Below are 26208 nucleotides of genomic sequence, written 5' to 3'. Positions count from 1 at the left end.
GTTTTTCAAACTGGAAAGTTAAATCCTCTTTTTTTTTCAAATTCAGACGAAAAAACTCGTCTACGAGAATTAATTTTTGGTTGAGTTTTTCCTCGTTTCAACAATTATTGGCAAAGTTTATTCAACAGCTCTGATTTTAAAATAAATGAAAAAATGTTCTGTGGTTATAAGACACCCTGTTCCGGAAGAGATCAAATCCAAGAATCCTACATTTTTTTTAGTAGGTATATCAAACATCTCTTCGCTATCTTTGTTATTCAATCAAAAATTACCCAGTCGCAGGAATTGAAAAAAAAAAACTTTTGAAACTGATTCAAAATATGCCTATGACGAAAAGATAAGTATGAATTTCAAACTTGTCCGATCAAAATAATTATGATATCATCATTGATTCGTAGTTACCATGTCATTTATCTCCTCTAATGATCTTTCATTCATCATACGAGTAATAAATAGTCAACCGTCGAAACTTTAACCACACGCGAATCTTGATTATAAACGAGTATTAAAAAAAAAACAGGTTGAGGGAGGACTTGGCTCAAAATACGAGTAGGTACCGTTGAGCAGGATTTTTCATTTTGAGCTATGGAATATAGGTTGTCAAAGAAAAGGAAGTCCCCGCCAGAAGTCCATCCTGAAGCTCTTCCCATAAGCCAATGGTCGGTATACACGTAGACGTACAATGTCAGTATTAAACGGCATTTCATTATAAAAACACGAAATATGGTATGATGAACAAGAACCCCGAAAGGAATTTTTTAAGAAGGGGCGCACAGAGACCAGAGGGGTTCAAAGAGGAGAGTGTGCGGCTCGCCATTTTTCAGAAGTTGGTTTTTTGGTCGTTCTTGGGGCCATTTTTATAAGAGTGTGGGAGATCATCCACACCCTCTTGTTCCCTCTACCTTCCCTTGAATGAATAGGGATTCCATCACATCTGCCCTTGTGACATGCCCAAAGTAGGTATTTGAGGATTTGGCTGAGTACCACTGCCAACATCCTTTTCTGGACACACATTAGTCCTTCAGATCCATGGGATCCAAAGCATTCTCCTCCAGCACCACATCTCGAGTGCATCAATTTTCTTATGTCTCCCTTGCACACTGTCAAGTTTCTGACATGTAGGTATAGAAAAACTAAGAAAATTGGAGTGTTTACAAGCCTTATCTTCAGAGTCTTGCTCACTGCTGCATCTAACTAAGTATCAGAGCTCAAACCCGGGACAGAGTAGTACCCAGGTATACTCGTTACCATATTTGGTTAAAGCAAATACCAAGTAGTCCCAGTTACTGGTTTGATGAAGACAACCCTGGGACTGGGACTATCCTGTCCCAGTGTATACTGTGTGTGTTGTGTAAGTGTTTATGAGAAATGAATGAATGAATGAATGAATGTGTTGAGTGATGTAATACACTAGCAAGTTGACAGGGGATCCGGGACTACTTGGTTGACAAAAATCAAACCGAATACGAGTACAGTACTGTACTTGATTAAAGCAGATACTGGGTAGTACTTAGTCCTGGTTTCACCTGACCTAGGACCAAATATACCTACTTGATACAGTTTAAGCTCTGCTAAGTATATCTTCTTTAGGTGAGACATGGTGCTTCATGTGATTTGCTCCCTGTGTCTTATCTCCGCTTCACTACCTCCTTTGTTATCAACAATGGATCCCAGGTAAGTATACAAATTGATTTACCGCTTCGATTACCTCAATTTCCTGGATTTCTGGCAAGTTGTTCTTGACGTGATTCACAATCATGATCTTCATCTTCACGTCTTTATTTATCAGCAAGCCATATTTTGCACTAACCTCTTCCAGACATTACAGAAAACTGGTCATATATTTTCAACACTTGCAATGAGGGTTGTGTCATTAGCGTAGTGAAGGTTTGACATTATTTTGTACACCACCAATCGATACTCCTACCTGCCACTTGCCTGAGCCATCATCATTAGCACTTTCTGATATGATTAGGCTGCTGTGTCTCATGGAAATATATATTCTCCATATAGATTAAACGGGAGCGTGGATAATTAAAATGCATGTGGGCTGTTGTACTCATCTCTCTAGGTCAAATTTCTCCGACATTGTTTCTCTGTTAATTCAGACATTTGCCATGCTCCCCTCATACAATTATTATATCAGCAGCCACAAATCACCCAGAGAGAGGAGTACTATAGGGCTGCATTCTATCCCCACTCCTGTTTAATCTATATGGAGAATATATAATTCCACGAGACACTGCAGCTAATCATATCAGAAAGTGCCAATGACAATAGCTCTGGCAAGAGGCAGGGAGGAGTATCAATCAGAAGTGTACAAATGTCAAACCTTTACTATACATTGATGACACAGCCCTCATTGTGTCAAGTGTTGAAAATAAAATATACTTACTGGTGGTCTGCGCGGGTTGGGCAAGCCCGCGGGCTTACCCGACCCAGCCCGAGTACTCGGGCAAAAAGCCCAACCCGACCCAAAAGCCCGAAACAAGCCCGACAGGCCCGAGCCTGACCTGACAATAATTTTTCAACACTTCCGATAAATTTTGTTGCAACGTTGGCATGATGCGACGATATGGTTTTCCCAACAATAGGCAGTGTTGTGATGTGAACATGGTGCTACACTTCTTTATTTATGAGTACTCACAGCGCATGTGTTGAGTACCAGTTACATACTGAAACCCAAGCCCGAGAAAGCCCAACAAGCCCAACAAGCCCGGCCCGACCCGACCCGACTTTTATCGGACTTGGCCCGCGAGCTTTCGGACAGGCCTGTGCAGACCACTAATACTTACAGTGTGTTTTGGCATTTATCTTACCACTCTTATGGGATTTTCAGCGTGAACGCGTGTAGTAGGGATGCAGTTTGGGTTTTGTGAATTGAAGTGAATACGTAAATAGGTAGAATGTAGTCCTATTCTTCCTCTACAAAATGAGCATTAGTTTAGACCTTCTACAATGCATTTGTGCTCTCATTTAGAGTAGAATTCTCCACAGCTTTTGCCATTCGGATCAGACACTCTTGAAGAAGGTGCTAGTGTGCCCATTGTTCCAGCTTCTTCAGACAGGGCTTTTCTTATCAACCGTATTTTACCAAAACTTTGGTTTTATGAGTTAAAAATGAAAATATGATTCTGTCATTATTAATATGCAATAATAATCATAAAAAATATAATGCACATTGAATTATTTTTTCAGTTTCAAGTTTTAACGCTTGAAATCAATGCTTTTGTAAATGAAATGCTGATAAGAAAAGCCTCTTTGTGAGTGCCCAGTCCAAATTGTGTACATAGTCAAACGCTTTTTTGTGATCTACCAAACATATTAGCACATTACCACACATTGAATTCGTGTGCTTTCTCAATCAGCAGTCTGAGATTAAGGATCTGCTCCCTAGTTCTTCTTCTCACAAATCCTGTCTGTTTGCTTGGAGGGATTTGACTGTGCATGAGTGAGTATAACCTGTCTTACACGATCTTCAATAGTACTTTGCTGATTGTTCTGTAGTTCTCACAATTCTCAGGAGATCCTTTTTTGTACAGAATGACATACTTATGTCGACCATACCCAGTCCTCCTGCCATTCACCACTCAGTCTTATCGAGTTGCATATGTTGTGAATTCAGTGAGTGGCTTCCTCCCATAGAAGGTTGAAATTTGGTTTTTAAGCTATTTTCAACATTCTATAAGTCTATTGGCACAATTTCAACATGGTAGGAGGGGGAGGGGGAGTGAACGATGAAGCCAAACTTCAAAATAAAAGCCACCCCAATCGTCACAAATATGGGTAATTTTTTTCATTATGAGCATATTCCATAGACAAATAAGCGCTTACACGTGCATTGTGTACGTATAAAATTCAATACGAAACTACATGCACCTATCCTAACCTAACCCAACCTAATCATTGATCGATTTTACGACTAGCTCGATTCCATATGAGGCCACTAGAATCAAAAGTCTACTTCTCCATTTTCGAACATTTTGAGAAAAACGCAAAAAACCTCCCTGGCATTCATTGTAACATAAAATACCGAGGCAATACGTCAAATATTTTCATACCAACATGACAATAGTGACCCATATGTTTGTTTTACCCCACGCGTTGCCGTAAGAGTTCCTGAGCTGGTTCAAGTTTAGAGAAGTAAAGTTTTGACTCCAAATTTACACTTTGTACATCTTTGTAGGGTACTTAATCAAAAATTTTTCTGGTAATATAGTGCTAAAAGTTGAATAAAGCTTGGAAAGTTTGAGAAATTAAAATAATATTGCATTTTTAGACCATTCATTTGGAAATTGAAATAATTTTCCTTTTTTTTTCAAAGTAAAAAAAATTAATATTTATTAATAAAAATGAAAGGTGTTTTTTGGGGGAAGGGTCCTCACTTGATGAATTTATTCAATTTCAAGCCTAATTTCAAGGCATAACACTAGTCCTTCATTCGATTTCTGCCAGGTTCGTTTGAAAACTCGACTTCTCCATTAAAAAAGTAGAGTTTTGATTCTAACCCCTAACTTTACACGCTGTTTTACCATACTTCCTTGACCGAAATTCAAATTTTGACATTTTCATCAGATGCGGGACATGTTGTAGTATACCAAACCATGCTTAACTCATTTTCGAAAAAAAGTGGAGAAGTAGGCATTTGATTCTAGAGGCCTCATATATCGCTATACACCGCTTCCGGCTATTATCTCTCACAGTATTATGTGACGGAAACCGTGGTATATTACTTACTTACCTATATGCTACAAGAATTTACTCGAGTGTAATTCTACGCGATTACGACAATAATTTCGACGATGAGATGGTCTGAAAAGCCATAGCCATCGCCATCGTCAATGTAAATTTTGAATGGCGTTGTTATATTGCCTAATAGCATAGGTAAAATATGTAATACTCGCCGTCTGTAGAAAAAAAAATAAAATAAAATGAAATAAAAAGAACGACGTTGTATAGCATTGGCGCATACGTGTATAAATATATTTGTGGATGGTCATTACGCAACGTGTTAACTCTTCAAAATCACGCCTCATAGACATAGTAGTGGCCTATACAATCATACACATCCAGGTGTATATCTACGTAGAGGTATACGATTCTTTTGTTGTCAGAGGCTTTTAATTTTCTTCCAAAGAATAGCTTCGATTGGTATAAGCACAATACTCGTGTACCTATATTAACCAACTTGAGCTCGACCTATATTCGTGCTTTTTTTCTGCTCAATCAAATAGGTACATAGGTTTAGGTACTACCTAGTACAACATTGGTAGCACATGCTACTTTTGAGTACGCTGTCGACTCTACACCGCAAGTAGGTACTTGTGCATTGAATAAGACATACTTAAACGAAGAAAAAAGCTTATTACGATCATTTTTTTTATTATTTATTTATTTTTTATATCTCCTCAACACGTCTCCGGTATAATCATCTTGGCATAAGAATTACGATCCACGATGATGTAGGTATTCGCCGCTATTAAGAATAGTAAATAAATTAGCGTCGTTAAATTAACGTTAATGTCGATTAAATCCATCGACATCGACTTCGGGTGCGTGTTGCTCTCGCACACGCTTCTGCTTCGCGTTCTATATTGATACTCGTACTTGTAAGTTGTATATACTTTGGTCTGGCTGCTGAAGCTGGCTGATTGTGAGACACGCAAGCGAGCCAAGTCCAAGACGAAGAGTGGACAAAAAAATCGTATAAATTTTTAGGTCATTCGGAGCTGACGTTTGAAATTTATTCGCGCGTATCGCAAACCTTTTTTACTAGATCGGTGTCGTAACGAGTGCGCATTTTTTAAATCTCTCTCTCTTTTTCTTTCGACTTCGAGTACTACGAGTCTCGATCTCGACTGGTCTTGTTCTGTGTGTGTTCCATGTGTTTGCATCTTGGAGCTATTCGAAGCTGGCCGTGGTTAATGAAAAATACGTTAACGAATTTTTTATACGTATTTAGGTATTATAAATTATTCGTATTAGGCGTATTATCATTTTTAACGCGGATTAGGTATTCATGGACGATGTCTTATCCATCGTGATCGTGGCTCGTAGTGTCACGTGTTCGAAGGAAGAACTTGCGTAAGATTTTGGGAATATGATGGTCTAGTAGAAAACTGCAATTTAAGGGGTATATAAACGGTATTTTGTGATAGAAGCGCAAAATTTGGTATGATAAACAAGGACCCCCCCCCCCCCCAAAAAAAAGAAATCTTTGGGAAATAATTTCTCTGCGAGATAAGCAGGTCTTTTTTTAAGGGCTCGTTAGTTCTCAAAAGTTGTAAGTCTATAATTTTTTGCACCCCCTACCCACCACAACTCTTTTTGTTCCAAAATTGTCAAATAAGAGTCCTATTTTTTGTCAAATTTGCTTGTAAGGTCCAGTTTTTTATTGCCAAATCTGTCCCAATTCTAAAAGTGTCAATTTTTTAGGAGAAAAACGTCAAAAAGTGTCAATTTTTTGCGAAATAGTCAAGATATGCTCATTTTTGGTACAATTGCTTGATTTCTTTTTTTTTTTTTGCAAAAATTGTCAAACAGACCAATTTTTGCTAAAATTGTCAAAAAATTGACATTTTTCATTTAAATTATCAGAGAATGTCAATTTTAGGCGAGTTGACAAAAAAATGTAAGTTGATGTTTTTGCACCAAAATTCTCAGGAAGTATAAAACTTTTTTGATAAAATAGTCTTTAAAATTGCCGTGTTTCCGAACCTGATTCAAGTACACAATTTTTTTTCTTCCAAAAATAATTTATCATCCATTATTGGAATTTTTTTCAAATTATTCCTTCAGGGGGGTCATCATCAAAAACTCGAAAAAAAACACTCAAAAATGAGTTTTTTGTTTTGTGGCACCGACGAAAAAAGCGATACTGCCAGTGTTAAAGTTTTGAAATTTTGTATGAGAGTCTCCAAAAACAAACAACTTTTTGAAAACCCAATTTTGGGGTCATAGGCACCCCCTCCCCTCATTTTGGGCAAAAAAAGATTGACAGAATTGAACTCGCTGAGCGCGTATATGAAGTTGTATTATGCAGTTGGACCCTCCTAAGGGGCAAGGACCACATTGATTGAGGGAATGTTAAAATTTTCAAATAATTTCGTTTTTGCCAAAAATTGTTGCTTATACCAAAAAATACCAATGAGCCTCGCTTCTTAACCAAAAAATTGTTCACCCATTTTCAACATGAATTGCAAAAAAGGTGTAATTTTTTTGATCTATAATTGCCAAAAAGTCCTGCTTTTCGCTGAAATTATCTGTCTTGCTTTTTTCCACAAATTGTCAAAAATTGACAAAAACTCTAAAGTTTTGTTTCAAAAAAAAATCTGTTTTTCTAAAATTGTCTAAAAGTCCCACTTTTTGCTAAAATTTTACAAAAATTCTAGCTTTTCGGCAATCGAAAAGTTTTGCTTTTTTACCTATAATTGTCAAAAATTACCAAAAAAGTGACAATTTTTTTGTCAAAAACATGCTAAAAAAATTTCCTGATTTTCAAAGCCAAAAGATTTTTTTTCAAAAATTATTTAAAAGCCTCGCTTTTATTTGCCAGAAATTACCAAGAAGTAAGTATGGCTTAGTTTAATTTTTTTCCAAAAATTACAAAAAATTCTCACTTTTTAACAAAATTTCCAAAAATTGTCCTTTTTTGTAAAAAATTTCAAAAGTTTCCTTTTTTCAAAAAAATTATCCAGAAGTCTCGCTTTTTTCCCAGAAATTGCCCAAAAGCCTCCTAACTTTGTTGAAGAAATTGCAAAGTGGTTTGGTAGAGTTAATATTAGTCTCAGGATTCATTTCAACATTTTTACTTTATTAAAACCCCTCAATCTCCTAATTTTCGAATATCATCACAAAAAATGTTTCATACGAGTGAAAATGCCCACTTTCTGGATTTTTTTTCAAATTTTAAGATTGCAGCTGTTATATTCTGGCTAGATTTCATCAGTATTTTCATCGGCTAACTTTAATCACGTCACTAATCGGTTCAATTCGAATTCATCCCCTAACTCAATTAAATACTTACTCACGCTTTCAAAGTTCATTAAGTGTTGTAAATTTAAAATCGAAACACTTACCCACAGTTTTCGAGTCAATTAATAAACAGTAAAAATTTATAGCTGTGGGCTCTTCGATTCCCACAGCCACCCCCGATTCACACAATAATTTGGTTCTCATAAATGTCAAAAGTTTGAAATTTTTATGGCTCCGGGCTCACGTTTTTGCCCTTACACTCGCGACCATTTTCAATATGATAAAACTGAAATTTAAATAACATTGATGTTTCTCATATAAAAAGTTGACATAATTGGCAATTTGTATAAGAGCTAATGAGCTCCAAGTACTTTTTAAACCCCTTTAAAATTAACCACAAGTACCTACATTCAAAACACTGACATGACATTTACAACTTTTTTATCACTTACTAATTATTCAGAATTGTAACCCTTTTTCATTTGTTGTGTGCACATACCCTCCAAATTGCAACTTTACAATGTCATAAATGTAACCCGCATTTCAAAATCTCGCATCCTTTTTGATCCTTTCCCAAAATAAATTTAAATCAAACTGTCTTACCAATTTGCCCAATTTGAAGCCCTCCCTTTCAAAAACGAACCAAATTTTATTGATAAATACAATTAGGGTGAGTTTACAAACTCTCAGTTGTTTTAGGACTTCCAAATAGATAGGTACTTTGAGTTCTGTTTTACAGTTTGTTTCTCGACTACCTACTTTGTATTTTTAAAAGTTTGTTATCAAAACAACGTTGATTAGTCCGGCATATGACAATAGGAGTAATTGCACCCCCCCGCCGATCCTCCGGGACAACATTTTTCTTAAAGGGGACATCCTAAGGAACATTTTAATGCAAAGTTGCCAAAAAAAAAGTTGGCCTTACTTACAAAATGGCGGCCATTTTGATTGACAGGTCAGCCGAAATCACAGATTTTGCGTTATAACATAGGACTTACACAAACTTTTTCAAACTTTACAAAGGTAGATCGAAAGATCATGCAAAAATTTATCACCTGTCCAAATTTCAAGTGCTAAAGTGCGTTTTTCAATTTTTGGTGAATTTTTGAAAATCGAATTTAGGCCAAAAATGAGGAAAAAAATCAAAATTTTACCAAATTGACCAAGAAAGCTGAAATTTGGGATATACCCTATTTTCGACTTGCCAAATCGATTGGAAACGGTTTCAACCCGTTTTGAGCAGTTCTGGAGCCTCCAGCAGATTTTTGAAGCTCGAAATTCCCACAAAATTCCATCAAATTGGAGTTGTAAAGCTAAAATTCATTCTAAAAACTAGTTTCAATACGCTACGAAGTACTGCAGGTGAATTTCAAGTTGTTTTGGAGCCTCCAGCGACTTTTTGAAAACTCCTGAAGCCTCCAGCAGATTTTTGAAATTTTAAATTTTCACAAAATTTCATCAAATAGAGATGGAAAGCTGACATTTACTCTACACTCCAATTTCAACACCCTCTGAAAACGACTTCTGGTGGATTTCAAGTCATTTTAGAGCCTTCAACGACTTTTTTGAAAATTACTGGAGCCTCCAGTAGATTTTTGAAACTTGTAATTTCCCCAAAATGTTATCAAACCAAGATGGAGAGTCGAAATTCGTTCTGCACACTAATTTCAATACACTACGAAGTTGACTGCTGGTGAATTTCAAGTCTTTTTGGAGCCTCCAGCAACTTTTTGAAAGGTTGTATGACGTTTTTTTGGAAAATTGAAATTTCCTAAAAGTTGCTGGAAGCTTCAAAACCATTTGAAACCACCATGTAGTCTGCGAAGTAAATTTCAGCTTGCCAACTCCATTTGATAAATTAATGTTGGAGAAATTTCAAGTTTCAAAAATCTACTGGAGGCTCCAGTAATTTTCAAAAAAGTCGCTGGAGGCCCTAAAATGACTTGAACCCACCTGAAGTCGTCTTCAGAGGGTGTTAAAATTGGAGTGTGGAGTAAATTTCAGCTTTCATCTCCATTTGATGAAATTTTGTGAAAATTTAAAGTTCCAAAAATCTGCTAGAGGCTCCAGTAATTTTCAAAAAAAATCGCTGGAGGCCCTAAAATTACTTGAACCCACCTAAAGTCGTCTTCTGAGGGTGTTAAAATTGGAGTGTATAGTAAATTTCAGCTTTCCATCTCCATTTGATGAAATTTTGTGAAAATTTAAAGTTTCAAAAATCTGCTGGAGGCTTCAGGAATTTTCAAAAAGTCGCTGGAGGCTCCAAAACAACTTGACATTCACCTACAGTACTTCGAAGCGTATTGAAACTAGTTTTTAGAATGAATTTTAGCTTTACAACTCCAATTTGATGGAATTCTGTGGGAATTTCGAGTTTCAAACATCTGCTGGAGGCTCCAGAACTGCTCAAAACGGGTTGAAACCGTTTCCAATCGATTTGGCAAGTCGAAAATAGGGTATATCCCAAATTTCAGCTTTCTTGATCAATTTGGTAAAATTTTGATTTTTTTCCTCATTTTTGGCCTAAATTCGATTTTCAAAAATTCACCAAAAATTGAAAAACGCACTTTAGCACTTGAAATTTGGACAGGTGATAAATTTTTGCATGATCTTTCGATCTACCTTTGTAAAGTTTGAAAAAGTTTGTGTAAGTCCTATGTTATAACGCAAAATCTGCGATTTCGGCTGACCTGTCAATCAAAATGGCCGCCATTTTGTAAGTAAGGCCAACTTTTTTTTTGGCAACTTTGCATTAAAATGTTCCTTAGGATGTCCCCTTTAAGAAAAATGTTGTCCCGGAGGATCGGCGGGGGGGTGCAATTACTCCTATTGTCATATGCCGGACTATAAAGGATAAGGAACCGCGACGACGACAACTGAATTTTATCATTATCAAGTTTACGGTTTTATTTATTCTGCGTACTAATTTTCAAGCATCCCTTTTTTGGAGATTTATTGAATTTATTTGTGAATCAATTTATTGGTCAATTATTTTTACTCTTGAGTCAATGAACATTTTTTATCACACATTTTATAATTTTTCACAAGATCATGCGAGAATTTCAATTTTTGGTTCGCGAACCCATTTATGGCACTAGAGATTTCCTGATATTTACTAGTTCAATTTATTTGACATTTGGCAAGTCTCCCTTTGGAGTTTTATTTATTTATTTATTTATTTTTTTTAGTTTATTTTTCCTTAATTTGCCTAAACTTAATTTCAAATTTTTGTATTTTGTGTAAGTAACAATAATTTAAACATTTTCCGAATTGAACCATAAATTTAGATTTTTATAAAATTAGATTTTATTACTTACTTTTTTTATCCAAAATTTTGTAAATTTCCATCTTGAATTTATCAAATTAAATTTTGAAAACTTGAATTTTCGAATTTTATTCAATTAAAACTTGAGGAATACAACACAGCTGCGTATAAAATTTAACCAGCTTTTCAGATTTGAGTTTTCCAAAAAGAAAGCTCAAATTTGAATTTTTAGTTATTGGTGAATATTTTTGAAACTGTTCTCAATTAGGCACCTTTAAAACTCTACAATTAGATTTTCTCCAAGTTTCAGCAATCTCGAGCCATTGAACTCCAAAGCTGAGCATTATGACAAAAAATTTCAACTGCTGAGAAAAGTACCAAAAAGGGTTAAAAATAATATCAAGAGATTCAGAATCAGTCATTTGATTGAAATTTAAGATGTTCAAAATTGAAATTCCATAGTAGAAGTGTTACTTACTTTTCATGTTGAGTGTAAATGTTGAAATTTATCATTTGAACGTCAATAAAAGTACAGCTGTGGGGAGGGGGGAAGGGGGAGAAGTTTTCCCAATTTCAATCAAAATTTTAAAAAATTAAAATAAAGTGGAAAATGGATTGTTGTTGATTTCAAGGCATCCGGTTCGAATACCGATTTATTTTTTCGTTCTAATTTTTTTGAACCCCCTCCCCCCCGCCAAAAAGCAAAAATATCAAAAAATTGAAAACCACGTGTGACGTGTCGTTTGTTGGATTTTCGAGGATGCTGAATTCGAATATCCACTTATTTTTTTGATTAAACCCCTCAGTGTGCCTCAAGCTGCTCAATTTTGAAAATATGTTGAAAAAATGATGAAATACGTGCCCTAGGAAGTTTGACATTTCGACTTTCTCTAATTATTCAAGGTTGCTGAGTATGGATAACTATTTACTTTTTGGTTTCAACCTTTCACTATCCCCCAGTGGTCTCCTTTTTTACAAAATGGTTGGCTGTAGAGCGAATGATTTTAGTTTTTTCGTAATAGACGATTGAAGGGAATTTGTGGGCTCGATTTTTCAAGCGAAATCAGCATACTCGACTTCGTTTTTTGTTTAATGAATAAATGAAAAAAATTTCGCTTGGGATGCTTCACAAAATGTAATCAAACACGTAACTCGAATATAATATACACAACTTTCGATAATTATAAATTATATATATTTACTATAAAATAAGGTAACAACATCGAAACAGTTATAGAGGTATCGCAAAAAGAATCTAAATTCTAAATTCGTCTTCAACGATTTTCATTTTACGATTACGACTTAATTTGCCTAAAAAAATCAACTCCGACGTCCGACACCTTTCGCCCTGTGGCCATTCTGCGTTAACCTTATCGCTCATTCAGCAATGAACATGTAATGGAATGGCCTTAATGGATGCTGCGTGTCTTCTTCCGTACTTCACTGGTTTACTACCTAACCTGCACCTAGCACCTAGTATACTCAATACTCTCATGTATGGCTGTAATGAACTCAACACTCTTGTAGTACCCACATTGCAACCGTCATAATACCTTCCAATTTTTTTTCCTATATTAGGCCTACATATACCTACATGAGGATTTCGTAATTTATTTACGAATTTTTTATTACCATCGACGTTCTAAAATGTAGATACGATAATTATCTGTGTAGACGATTTTTTTATTTATGCTGATTATCGTGAGAATTGCGAGTTGTAACGTTCACTTTTATGCATAGCCTATATGGATTGGTAACACTGTGGACTGGAAATGGACATTGAACTGGACTCGGGACTGGTCAATAAAAAATGAAAAGTTTTTGAGTCACGATTTTTTTACCGTTATAGTAAAAGCATTTTCACTTTTTTTTTTTTTGAAAAAGGAAGGAATGATGAGTCATTTTGAATCGATTCCAGTTGAAATGAATCGTTGGCGAATGGTTTTACATCAAACGTGAATTATTGAACTAAATCGAACGATATAAAATAATTTTATTATACCCGAATAGTTCAATGTTGATGAACTGAATCGGTCTCGAACGACTTCGAAAATATTTTGAGAATGGTTTTATTCGCGAACGAAATGAACGATTTATTCGGAAACCGAAAATTAATCAGTTGAATCGTTTCTCGTTTGCGAATGAACGTGGAATGGAATGTTGGATAATGAATCGTTCGAGAACGAGAACTAGTTTTCATTTTCAAGTCATTTCGAATCAAAATCCCTTGAAAAATTGATTCAGTTTTTTTAAACGTTCGCGAACGAATCCTCAGGATGAACGAGAATGCTATGTTGGTTAATGAATCGTTCGCGAATGTTCAGAATTGAAACCAATCTACTTTTTCAATTCATTTGAAACCGAAATTCTTGAAAAATCATTGATTCGATTCAGTCGTTCACGAACGAATCATCAGAATGAACGTGAACGAAATATTTAATAATGAATCGTTCGCGAACATTGAGGAAATCAGACTTCTGCTTCGACTCATTAATTTTGGAACCAAAATTTTTGGGAAAATTGATTCGGTTGAATCGTTTGCGAATGAATTCCCAGAATGAACGAAAATGCAATGTTGGATAATGAATCGTTCGTTCGTGGACGTTCTGAGTATCAAACCAATCTTATTTTTCAATTTATTTGATGATTTGAAACCGAAATTCTTGAAAAATTATCGATTCGATTCAGTCGTTCACGAACGACTTTTCAGAATGAACCTGAATGGAATGTTTAATAATGAATCGTTCGCGAACGTTGAGGAAACCATTCTTTTTTTCTAGTTAGTTTGATTCAAACTTCTTGAAAAAAATTGATTTGATTGATTCGTTCGCGAATGAATCTGCAAAATGAACGTGAATGGAATATTTGATAGTGAATCATTCGTGAACGTTTGGAGAACCAGATTTCTTTTTCAGTCATTTGTATTCAAATTTTCCGAAAAAGATGATCCACTTGAATCTTTTGCGAATGAATCGCCATAATAAACGTAAATCAAAAAGAATCGTTCGCGAACGTTCAGAGAACCACACTTTTTTTGAGTAATTTTAAACTAAAATTCTCGAAAAAAATTGATTCGGTTGAATCGTTTGCGAATGAATCTCCTTAATGAACGTGTATCGAACGTCGAGTAATAATAATGAATCGTTCGCGAACGTTTAGAGAACTACACTTTTTTTCGAGTCATTTTGAAACAAACTTCTTGAAAAAAAATTGATTTAGTTGAATCGTTCGCGAATGAATCTTTAGATTGAACGTGAATAGAATATTGGATAATGAATCATTCGTGAACGACTAAACGTTTCGAGCACCAGATTTGTTTTTTAGTTATTTGGATTCAAAATTTTTTTTGCTGAAAAAAAATAATCTGCTTGAATCGTTTTTGAAAGAATCTCCAAAATGAACGTGAATCGAACATTACCTACATAATGAATCGTTCGCGAACGTTCAGAGAACCACCTTTTTTTCCGAGTCATTTGAAACCAAAATTCTTGAAAAAATTGATCTGGAAGAGTCGTCTGCGAACGAATCTCCAAAATGAACGTGAATGGAATGTTTGATATTTGGTAATGAATCGTTCACAAACGTTCAGAAAACCACCTTTTGTTTGAAAATTCGTTTAAAAATTTATTTGGTTGAGCCGTTCACGAATGAATCTCCAAAATGAACGTAAATGGAATATGGGATAATGAATCGTTCGCGAACGTTTAGGAACCATATTTTTTTCAAGTCAGTTTCATTTTGAAACCAAAATTCGTTTTAAAAAATTGATTTTGTTCAGTCGTTCGCGAACGAATCTCCAAAATGAACGTGAATGGAATGGTTGGATAATGAATCGTTCGCGAACGTTCAGACTTTAGACAATCAGTCTTCTTTTTCAAGTCATTTGGAATCAAAATTCTTAAAAAAAAATTGATCCGATTGAGTCGTTCGCGAATGAATCTCCAAAATGAACGAGAATGCCAGAATGGAATGTTGGATAATGAATCGTTCGTGAACGTTTCGAGAAACAGGACCTTTTTTTGAGTGATTTGAAACCAAAATTCTTGAAAAAATTGATTTGGTTGAGTCGTTCGTGAACGAATCTCCAAAATGAACGTGAATGGAATGTTGGATAATGAATCGTTCGCGAACGTTTAGGAACCACATTTTTTTCGAGTCAGTTTCATTTTGAAACCAAAATTCTTTGAAAAAAATTGATTTGGTTGAGTCGTTCGCGAATGAATCTTCAAACTGAACGTGAATGGAATGGTTGGATAATGAATCGTTCGCGAACGTTCAGACTTTAGACAATCTCCGATTCTGCCCTCTTTTTCAAGTCATTTGGAATCAAAATTCTTGAAAAATTGATCCGATCGAATCGTTCGCGAACGAATCTCCAAAATGAACGTAAATGGAATGTTGGATAATGAATCGTTCGCAAACGTTTCGAGAAACAAGACCTTTTTTCGACTCATTTGAACCAAAATTTTTGAAAAAAAAATCAATTTGGATGAATCGTTGCCTCGTTGGCGAATGAATCATGTAAATGAACGAGAATCGTTCGTGTACGATTCACTTGAATATTGTTCTCAGTGATTCCTCATTCTTGGCGAAGTGAGTGGAATCGTTCATGAAAATTCTCAATTGAAATTTGACAATTTTTTCCCAAAATTAATTCTTTTGAGATATGGTAACAGTATTACCAACCCGTTCGAATACGTATTTTAATCGGTAGCTAGGTATCTATCTATATCTACTTACCAACTTACCCCAAATCACCTGCCTATTTTGAGTACTCCTGTCTATTCACTTCGTAATTAGTATAAACTTGTCTGTGATAAAATAAAAATTAAAAAATTAAAAATGAATAAAAATGTCAAAAGAAAAAGTAAAGCGAATCGAACGAAACGATTATAAAATAAATGTAAAAATACAAATAAAATCGAAATGAAAGAAAAATCAAATTAAAAAGGAAAAAAACGATTCAAAACACTTATAAATTAAAAGAAAACGACGAAAAAAAAAAGTAAAATCAAACAAAAATAATACGATAAAAGGAATATATAAAACAGGAAAAAAAAGGATACGTCGTATCGGACACATTGGTTTATTTCCTCTCGGGAATCTGATCAGGCTGGATTTGGGTATCACCTTCAACTTGATCTCCATCATCAGAAACTGGGATAACCATGACTTGAATCTCCGAAGGCTCGATACTCATTCCATTATCTCCAGCATACTTTTGTATGATCTTTTTAACTTCTGCGACTATGGCATCATCATCTGGGTTATTCTGATCACCTACCATGATCCTGGAGTCAGTCTGAGTGGCCATTGGGCTACTCTGATCATTGACCATGATCCTGGAGTCAGTCTGAGTACCCACATTGGTCTGATTACTATCGGTAGCAGCGTCGTTCTCCTCATCCTCGATTAACTGAGTGGTTTCGCTCTCTTTGGCAAAATCTGCCGACATGGCGAGCTCTTTTTGAGTTTTATTATCGGTCGGATCGAGGTAACCGTCCAAAGTAACAGATACAAATTTCTGATAATCTGTCGAAAGTGGGCAGACATCGGTTGGCATGTAATTCTGTATCGAGAGGCTCGAAATAAAAGGCACCTGTTGGAAAACGACGTATTGCAAGTTGTATTTCAGAGCTTCGGCGATATCTGCTTGTTTCTTGGCGAACATTGGGTTGATAACTTGGGTGACGTTTTGGAATTTCATATCCATCCAAGATTTAGTATCGGGGAACGAAGCTTTGGTCAGGTATTCCTCGTAGGGCTCTTTTCCCAAACGTTTGGTTTTCATGAGGATTTCGTGAGTCAAGGCTTCGAGACCTTTGGCCAAATCTTCCTCGACTTGTTTACGATGGCTTTCTTTGACCACCTGGAAATCAGCTGTTGTACGGTTCAAATCAGTCGACAGACTACGAATGGCTACTTCGAAGTTATTCTTGACGTATTCTTTGACGGCGCCGTGATTTTGATAGGCTGTTTTTCGTACCGCCGAGCCGAGATAGCAATTGTCGTCTTTGAGGATCGATTCGAGTAAAGCTTCGCCTTTCTCCAACGCTTTATTCAAGGTCAATCTAGCTTCTGAAATCAGATTACAAGTATGTTGATCGGTATTTTTCAACATGACTGGTTCCAGCGTATCCAGTATATCGGTTGTGTTGTTAACTATTCCGAATACCTTGACGAGCGATTCCAATTGCTGAGATATTTTCACATTCTGCGAGCTAATCGTGTAGCAAAAGTTGATCTTCTCTTTGATGGTGCATTCGCATTGTCGTCGATTCGAGTTCACGATCAGGCTAATTCGATCGGTGGCGTTTTGCACCTTGTGGTCGATAATGTCGCCCATGTAACTTCCATAAAACGTGTACATTTCGTCTAGATCTGAAAAAGCGCTGGCTATTTGTTTGTCGACTTTTTCGAAAACGTTCTCGAGATCAGCTCGGTACGTTTCGTTGGTGATGGACGGGATAGAATCGCGTAGATTTTTCATGTCTTGTAAAGTGTAGTCGACGATACCGGCGCTGGCTTCTGTGATTACGTAATCGAAAGATGTCAACTCGTTTTCAATCTCGCGAATTTTATCGTTGACTATGCGATTGATCTGATTAACCGCGTATCTGGTGCGTTCTTGCAGCATCTCTTTGATCGCTTCGACGTATGTCACAGCTAGCTGCGTGTTATCGTCGCGAATCAGCTTCACCGAATCTTGCACTTTGCTTAGGACTACCTCGGTCTCGTTCAAGGCTTTGTACGTGCTGGCCATCAGCTTGGTGTCCAGTTCGTAGGCGCTGAACGTGGTGCTGGTTGTGGCGAACTGAAATCAAATTTCGAATTAGTTGAAAAATCGAGTATTTTGGGCCTCTGGTGGGAGGGGGAGGGGGTGGGGAGAAAAAGGATGGTTCAGGGTGTTTGAGTGGCCCATTGGAATTCCAGGGTTCTAAAAAAAAGAAATTGTTTGATAAAGTGAGCACTTAAAATTTTCACTTGAAATTTTCGAAAAAAAAAAAAATTGCAAAATAAGTCACTTTGTGTTGCAAAAATTGATTAAATGGCCTGTTTTTGGCCAAAATAGCTAAAAGTCATGGTGTGTGTCCAAAACTGCGGACAAGTCTTAATTTTTTGCCAAAATGAAAAATCTTGTTTTTTTTTTCTAAAAATTTATTTTAAAAAACAAATTTGTAAAAAAAAACTAAAAAATTCATGTTCATCGCCAACACTGCAAAATAGTCATGTTTTTCGCCAAAATTCCAATAAAGTGCTGTTTTTTATAAACCTTGATAAAAAAAACCATGTTTTTTTACCATACATAATTGCAAAAAAAACTGTATTTTTTTCTACGTTGCAAACAATTCTGTTTTTTCAGACTTGAAAAAGTTATATTTTTTGTTGAAATTGCCAAATAAAAACTCAATTTTTGGTTGCAAAAATTGATAAAAAGGCATTTTTCGCCAGAACTGCACATAATTGAATTGAAAGTCTTGATTTTTAGTAAAAATTGCAAAAAAGTCCAATTTTTTGTAAAAGATGATAAAAAGGCGTTTTTCCCCCCAAATTGCAATAATTGATAAACTTGCATGGTTTTTGTCAAAACTGTAGGTAAGTCATTTTTTTGCGAAAATTCCAAAAAAATAAACTTTTTTTATACAAAAGTTTTTTTTGTTTTTTTGCAAAAAGTGCAAGAAATCCTGTGTTTTTCCAAAATTGACAAATCGCCAAAAAAGACCTGTTTTTCTGCCAAAATTGCAAAAAGTTATGTTTCTTACCAAAACTGTAGAGATTTTTTTTCCAAAACCAAAATTCGAGAAAAGATCTGTTTTTTTTTTTTTTTCTTTGTATAAATAATTGATGAGAAGACAACAATGTTTTTCAATAAGTAGGTAGGTAAGTATTTTTCACACCAAAATCTGAAAGTTTTTTTTTGCCAAAATTGCAAAAAATCCTGTGCGTTTCTAAAATTGAAAAAAGGTGTATTTTTGGTCTGATTTTGATTTGCCAAAATTAGTTTTTTTTTTTACCAATATTGTAGAAACGTTTTCCCCCCAAAATTTCAAAAAAAAATTGGGTGTTTTAATTGCAAAACCTCTTTTTTTTACTGTAAAGAACTTTTTTTTGCTAAAATTCCAAAAATATTCGAAAGAAACACTATGTTTTTATGTCAAAATTTCAACAAAAAAAATCAAATCAAGTTTTTCTACAATTTTTTGAAAAAAATCCTTTTTTTTGGCAAAAAATTTTAAAAAAATCCTGTGTTTTACCAAAATTGAAATCATTGTACATAATATTTTTTGTCAAACTTTCCAAAAAACCGCGGTTTTGCTGAAATTGCACAAAGTCATGTTTTTTTTACCAAAACTGTAAAAAAAGTTTTTTTGCCAAAATTTCCAAAATTCATTTTTTTTTTCAATACGGTGGAAACTTTTTTTTTGCCAAAAATTCCAAAAAACAGTAGGTGTTCTGTTTTTTTGGTTGAAATTGATTAAAAGACATGTTCTTCTTGTCAAAATTGCAAAAAATCATGTTTTTCTCCAAATTTTCAAAAACTCTGGTTTTTTTTCTAAATTGCAAAATCTCCTTTTTTTTTACTGTAGAGAAGTTTTTTTGCTAAAATTTCAAAAAAATTTGAAAGAAAAACTAAATCAAGTTTTTCTCCAATTTTTTAAAAAAATCTTTTCTTGCAAAATTTTTTTAAAAAATCCAGTGTTCTACCAAAATTGAAAAAATTGTATTTTTTGTAAAACTTTCCAAAAAACCGCTGTTTTGCTGAAATTGCACAAAGCCATGTTTTTTACTAAAACTGTAAAAAAGTTTTTTTGGCCAAAATTCCAAAAAAAAACCATTTTGTTTTTTTTTTTGCAAAAAATACTTACTGTGTTTTTCCAGAATTGAAAAATCTGTATTTTTGTTCAGAATTGCCAAAAAACTGCAGTTTTGCCAAAATTGCCAAAAAACCGCAGTTTTGCCAAAATTGCCAAAAAACCCGCAGTTTTGCCAAAATTTCCAAAAAATTGCGATTTTGCCCCAAATTGCCAAAAAACCGCAGTTTATCCAAAATTGCAAAAAAACCCGCAGTTTTGCCAAAATTGCCAAAATTTATGTTTTTTATCTACCAACTAGAAACTTTTTTTTTGCCAAAATTGCCAAAATTTATGTTTTTTATCTACCAACTAGAAACTTTTTTTTTGCACAAAATTTCCAAAAAAACCGCAGTTTTGCCAAAATTTCCAAAAAACCGCAGTTTTGCCCCAAATTGCAAAAAAAACCGCAGTTTTGCCAAAATTGCCAAAATTCATGTTTTTTATCTACCAATTAGAAATTTTTTTTTGCCAAAATTCCAAAAAAGTAGATGTTTTGTTTTTTTATTAAAATTGATTAAAAGACATGTTTTTCTTGCCAAAATTGTAAAAAATATCATGTTTTTCTCCAAATTTTGAAAAAGTTTAGTTTATTCCTAAATTGCAAAATCTCCTTTTTTTTTACTGTAGAGAAGTTTTTTTTTTTGCTAAAATTCCAAGAAAATTTTAAAGAAAAACAATGGTTTTTATGACAATAAAATTTCAAAAAAAAAATCAAATCCTGTTTTTCTCAAAATTTCTAAAAAAATCCTTTTTTTGCAAAAAATTGAAAAAAGGCCTGTGTTTTTATAAAATTGAAAAAATTGTATTTTTTGTCAAACTTTCCAAAAAAACGGCTGTTTTGCTAAAATTGCACAAAGTCATATTTTTTATCAGAACTGTATGTAAAAAGTTTTTTTTGGCCAAAATTCCAAAAACACCTATTTTGTTTTTTTTTGTAAAAATTGATCAAGTAAAAAACCTGATTTTTCATGCAAAAATGGGCAAAAAGTCATGTTTTTCCCCAACTTTCAAAAAAGTCTAGTTTTTGCCCAAATCTGCAAAAATTTTTTGTAAAAAAAAAGTTCAAAAAAAGTGTATTTTTTGTAAAAATTTCCAAAAAAAAGTCATGTTGTTTTATAAAAATTGATGAAATGTCATGTTTTTTTTTGTCAAAATTGCTGCTAAAATCTTCAAAAAATACCGGCTTTGTTGTCAAAATTGCGAAAAGCCATTTTTCTAAAACCAAAATTATAAACAACTTTTTTTTCAAAATTCCAAAAGATGATTTGTTTTTTTTTGTTTTTTTTTTTTTTTTGTAAAAATTGATAAGAAAGCAACATGTTTTTTATGCTAAAACTAAAAAAAAAAATATGTTTTCCGGCAATTTTCTAAAAGAGTTAATTTTTAGCAAAAATTACCAGAAATTTGGTGTTTTTCCAAAATTGAAGAAATTGCATTTTTTGCCAAGAAATCATATAAAAATTTGTTTCCAACGTTTTTCAAAAATTGCAAAAATTTGTACGTATATATTTTTTTGGTCAAAACAGCAAAAAAACGTTGTCACTTGTCACAATTGCAATAACAGACTTCGTCATATTTTTTACCAAAATTACAAAAAAATCTTGTTTTCTGCCAACGTTTTAAAAAAAATTGTTGCCACGAGTAGAATTTGCATGAAATTTTGGATCAATGTTTCTTGAAATGAATTTGTTGAAACATCGTCAGTTGTGTCGTTATTTTCAACAATTTCGTCCTCAGTTTTAGTAGTATTCTTGAATCTTTATCAATTTATTGTATTTTGTCGTTTTTTTTTGTGATTTTCATCAATTTTTCTATAATTTAATTTTCTACGCTTTTCAAATCATTTTGTTGTTTTTTCAATTTTGTACTTTATTTTTAGTATAATTTTTATATTGCTCCGATATTTTTCCCCATTCATTTTGTTGCAAAATTTGGCGAACGTTTCTTGAACTGATTTTGTTTTTATTTACAAAATAATTTTGATGGTTTGAAAAAAAAAATAAAATTGTTCAAAATATTGAAAACCAATGGAATTAGTACATATTACAAGTTGTTATAATGTGGTAGGAACTGTTCAAAAAATTGATGAAAATTCTTGTAAAATTGTTTAAAAAATTGAAATTTCTCCGAATAATGAAATATGCCTACAGGTGTGTCTAGAACACAGTTTTCTGTGTGGAAGGGGGAGGGGACAGTGAATCAAAAGTTCTAACACTCGAATTTTTTCAACAAGTGTGGTTTTTTTATTTTTTTATTTTTTTATTTTTTTTTTTGATTAAATCAAGTACCTATTTTGAACTTTTGTTCATATTGAGAGCCGAGCTCGAATTAATTAAATTCTTTTCAAAGTAGATACCTCACGTAGGTAGGTAGGTACTTAACGCTCTTAAAAACTTCATCAACATTGAGAGAATCGCCTCGAGAAAAGTACCATGTGTGTAAAAAAAATCGCAAGGATACTGCAGTATTAAAAGACAACCGAATGAAATAAGCCTTACGTAATTGACGATTAAGTATTTCGTTTTATACGTGAGCGTAAATTTTTCATAATCTCGAAGTCGAAAGAAAATCGTTTGTAGGAATTTTTTCATATTTTATTTACCTCGATTATATACGTGCGAATTGCAGACATTTAAAGTTTACCTACAACAATTAACATCATGTGTCGTAATTTATTACTGTATCGTCATGCATCTTGCAGCTGTTTTTTAGTCTAGTGGTTCTTAATTTTACTTTATATCGACATTGAATTCGTAAAAAGCTATAAAATTCAACTTTTACGAATCTCCGAATGTTTATGTACGTGTCCTTATATGTAGAGGAGTATCTCACGATTTGAGTATTTAATTGTTGTTGTTGTTTTTTTTTTTTACAGATTGATTGTAAATAGTGTCACGAAAAGGATTCGCACGATTCGAAGAGTTGACGAAATTTGAAACGAGATGATGTATATACGTGTCAAAGTGTAAACGAGTCGTTATCCAAGGATTTTAGATGGGAATTTTTTCCGAAACGTCGAAAGAAGAGGAATTTACTCGAACTTTAAACAAAAAAATGTTCAATTTTGATCAGTTTTTGTATTTTTTTTTTTTTTCGAAAAAATTTAACTAGAAGGAAATTTTTACTTTAATACGTTTCAATCCTGTAAAGTCGAAGGGATTCGGGATTTGAATGAAATCTTCGATCGTATTTTAGAAAATTTTAAAAAATAAGTTAAAATATTATTAAAAATGATGAAAAATGAGGCCTACCATGAGCCATGCTGCAGCAGTCAAGGCTAATCCGACCAAAAGAATGTAAATCAAACGACTGGCGTGGTGTTGAGCGGGTACAAATTCGAGTCTTTCATCTTTGGATAAATCACGTTTTTCCTCATCCAAAAGATCATACTTGAGCTCACTTTTTTGCAATTTATCCGTTACGAGTTGCATGTTTTTCGCTATAATAACTATACGTTCGTCTCGATACGCGTACAAATTTCAAATAAAATCAACCAACAACGGTGTAAAATTCAACGCGTATTACTTGCTGGTGTTTTGGTTAAAAAATTTTCGACGACGAACCTCTATGTAGTGTACCGATATCTGTACGTCGAGCTACGTTCGTAATTATAATCTGTTCTACGTATACTCATTGTGTACGTACATAACACATGCACAAAATATATGGTAGTGTGTGAAAATGAACGAAAAAAAACAGCTGCGAATGTACTACAGCATTATCGAGGCACATTACTGTACTTTGGGTTGGCTCGAGTCGAGCTGAAATTTACGCCAACGAGCGTATGAAATCATAATGTAAATAATTTTAGAACTTTGGGACATTGAAAGCTTATACAATGTTAAGTGTTTCACTGTTTCGTAGGTTAGAAGTTACGGTATTCGGTTGAAATTCATTCAGAAGTAGGAAACACTCGACGTAAAGAATTTATGGATGGAAACTTGAAACTGAGCTTGTAAAATTGAAACATTGTGATTTTTAAGTTTCAACGAGGTCGAGGTTATTAGATTTCAATCACTGGCGACGCCAGCCTGTGTGCCCAGTGTGCACGGGCACACCTGTTCATTTTCCAAAAAGAAAAAAAGGTACTTTTACTTGACTTTTACAAATTATTTAGGGATAAAATTCCTTACCAAAAACTAATTTTTGTTAAACCAAAAGTTATTTTTGAATAATAATTTTAAGTTCATTTCTTGATGCATCAACATCATTTTTCTTACTTCAATTTTTAAAACATGGTTGGGTCTGAATGGGAATTTTGGAAAGAAGGGGGGGGGGATTTACAACTTGGTTTTATAATTTTGAAAATTGGCACACCTGTTCAAATTGTCTGGCGTCGCCACTGATTTCAATAACGGTTTATCTGTAATTTGTTACCTATTTAAATAAGAATTAATTTATTTTATTGTAATGTATGTGTTGATTATGTTGTCAGAAAGTTTTGAATATTATCTTTAAAAGGAAAAAGAAAAGGAAAAAAAACGAAATAAAATGTTCAAAATTGTACTGAGTTATCTTGTTTGACGAAAATATAGGTGTTCACAATGGTATTAAAAAGAGGTTTCTTTTTGATAATTTTGTTACGTATTTTTATTACGATTTGTTTTGTTTTTTTTTTTTGAAAATGTGTAGAAAAATTTATCAAAGAGTTATAAGATCTCCTTCAATTTGAAAAAATGTTCATGCAGCTTCTCACAAAATTTAACCTAATTGTAAGTAATTTACACCTCTTTCAGTTGAAAATACCTTACTAAATTTTTTGCATTTATGAAATTGAAGGAGATACATAAGCTAGAAAAGAAAAAGAGAAAAAGGATACGATACGTTTTCCTCAACAGTTTTTTGAAATACAAAAATCGAAAAATGAAACTGAAATCAAATGAAATAGAACATAAAATCGAAAAAATCAAAACACCCCTTTGAAGTCTGATGATGAAATTTGAAAACACTAAAAATACGAAATCAAAAACACGAAGTATTTAAAGCTCTATAATCAAAAACTCAAAAAGTGAAATCAATAAGCGAAAAAATTATATAATTATAAAAATGAAAATTCGTAAATCATGAAAACTGTAATTAAAATCAAAAACCGAAAATGGAATTTAAAATTCTAAAAATTTGATTAAAAAAAACTGATAATTATTTAGAAATTCTGATAATCAGATCCAGATTAAATACAAAACCCAAAAACGAAAGCGAAACCAAAAAAAGAGCAATTCATAAAACTGTAAAATCAAAAACAGAATAAAAATGAAAAACCAAAAGTGGTATTAAAAGTCCTAAAAATTGGATGAAAAACTGAAAATAGAATTGAAAATTTTGAAAATACATAATAATCAAAAATTGAATCCAAAATCGAAAAAAAATGAAAGTAAACTTGAAAAATCAGAGAATAAATTCAGAAATTGGAAACGAAATTGTGAACTTGAAATTGAAAACCAAAAGGGAATATAATTTTAAATTCGAATTCAAATGAAATCAAACATTGAATGTAAAATTAGAAACTGAAAATTAAGAATCCTGGAAAATAAATCAAAAAAAGAAAATAGATTCAAAAAATGAATAAAAATAAAATTAAAAATCAAAAATGAAATCGAAAACTCGTAAATTGAAATCAGAAATAGAATGAAAATGAAATTTAAAAAAAACGAAAATGAAATCGAAAACTCGGTAAATTAAGTAAATTGAAAAGTGAAAATTAAATTTAGAATTTACTATGATCTAATTTGGAAGGTTGAAACCTGAAATAATCACTCATGGGGCACCCTCCCATTGTATGCTGAAAATTTGGACCTTGTAGATCAATTTTAGGGGTGAGGGGGTCAAAAATTGGGGTCAAATGTGGTTTTTTTCACCTTAAACGGGGTTGAGATGACCTAGGAAGCTGAAATTTGAATATGTTGATCACAATGGGGGTACCGACCAATGGTATGATTTTGGACCCTTTTCATCGATTTGGGGTCATATTATGCCACTCCAAAAAAATGACCTTTCTGTAAAAATGGGGTTGAAAGGTTGAAACATGCAAAAGGCACTTTGAATACATCCTCCCAATGTACTGTGAAAATTTGGACCCTCTAGGTCAATTTGGAGGGACTACAGACTGTCTGAAAA

The 26208-nt window shown here is 33.5% G+C and overlaps 2 protein-coding genes across 2 annotated transcripts in view; one reads left to right on the top strand and one right to left on the bottom strand.

Annotated features, from left to right (window-relative positions):
- Window positions 1-24608, top strand: part of LOC135844771 (mediator of RNA polymerase II transcription subunit 27-like) — a 47315-nt gene extending 22707 nt beyond the window's left edge. Inside the window, exon 8 of the mRNA XM_065363117.1 lies at window positions 22970-24608. The gene's annotated coding sequence lies outside the window, so the exon portion shown is untranslated. The remainder of the gene's footprint in view (window positions 1-22969) is intronic.
- LOC135844769 (uncharacterized) lies at window positions 12356-23525 on the bottom strand. The gene is made up of 2 exons (XM_065363114.1): window positions 23346-23525; window positions 12356-18053 (listed from the first exon to the last, which is right to left on the bottom strand). Exons 1-2 carry the CDS (start codon window positions 23523-23525, stop codon window positions 16326-16328), a joined length of 1908 nt encoding a protein of 635 aa, XP_065219186.1. The 3' UTR covers window positions 12356-16325.
- Window positions 24609-26208: the final 1600 nt, after the last annotated feature.

The sequence above is a fragment of the Planococcus citri genome, chromosome 4, assembly GCF_950023065.1.
Source record: "Planococcus citri chromosome 4, ihPlaCitr1.1, whole genome shotgun sequence".
In the NCBI taxonomy this organism is placed as follows: Eukaryota; Metazoa; Arthropoda; class Insecta; order Hemiptera; family Pseudococcidae; genus Planococcus; species Planococcus citri.
This window is presented reverse-complemented; position numbering and strand designations above follow the sequence as displayed.

Excerpts from the sequence above, each read along its gene's own strand:
- LOC135844769 (XM_065363114.1), bottom strand. The coding sequence starts at position 23,525 with ATGCAACTCGTAACGGATAAATTGCAAAAAAGTGAGCTCAAGTATGAT. Across the intron at positions 18,054-23,345 it reads CTGCTGCAGCATGGCTCATG|TTCGCCACAACCAGCACCAC; the intron begins GTAGGCCTCATT and ends ATTTGATTTCAG.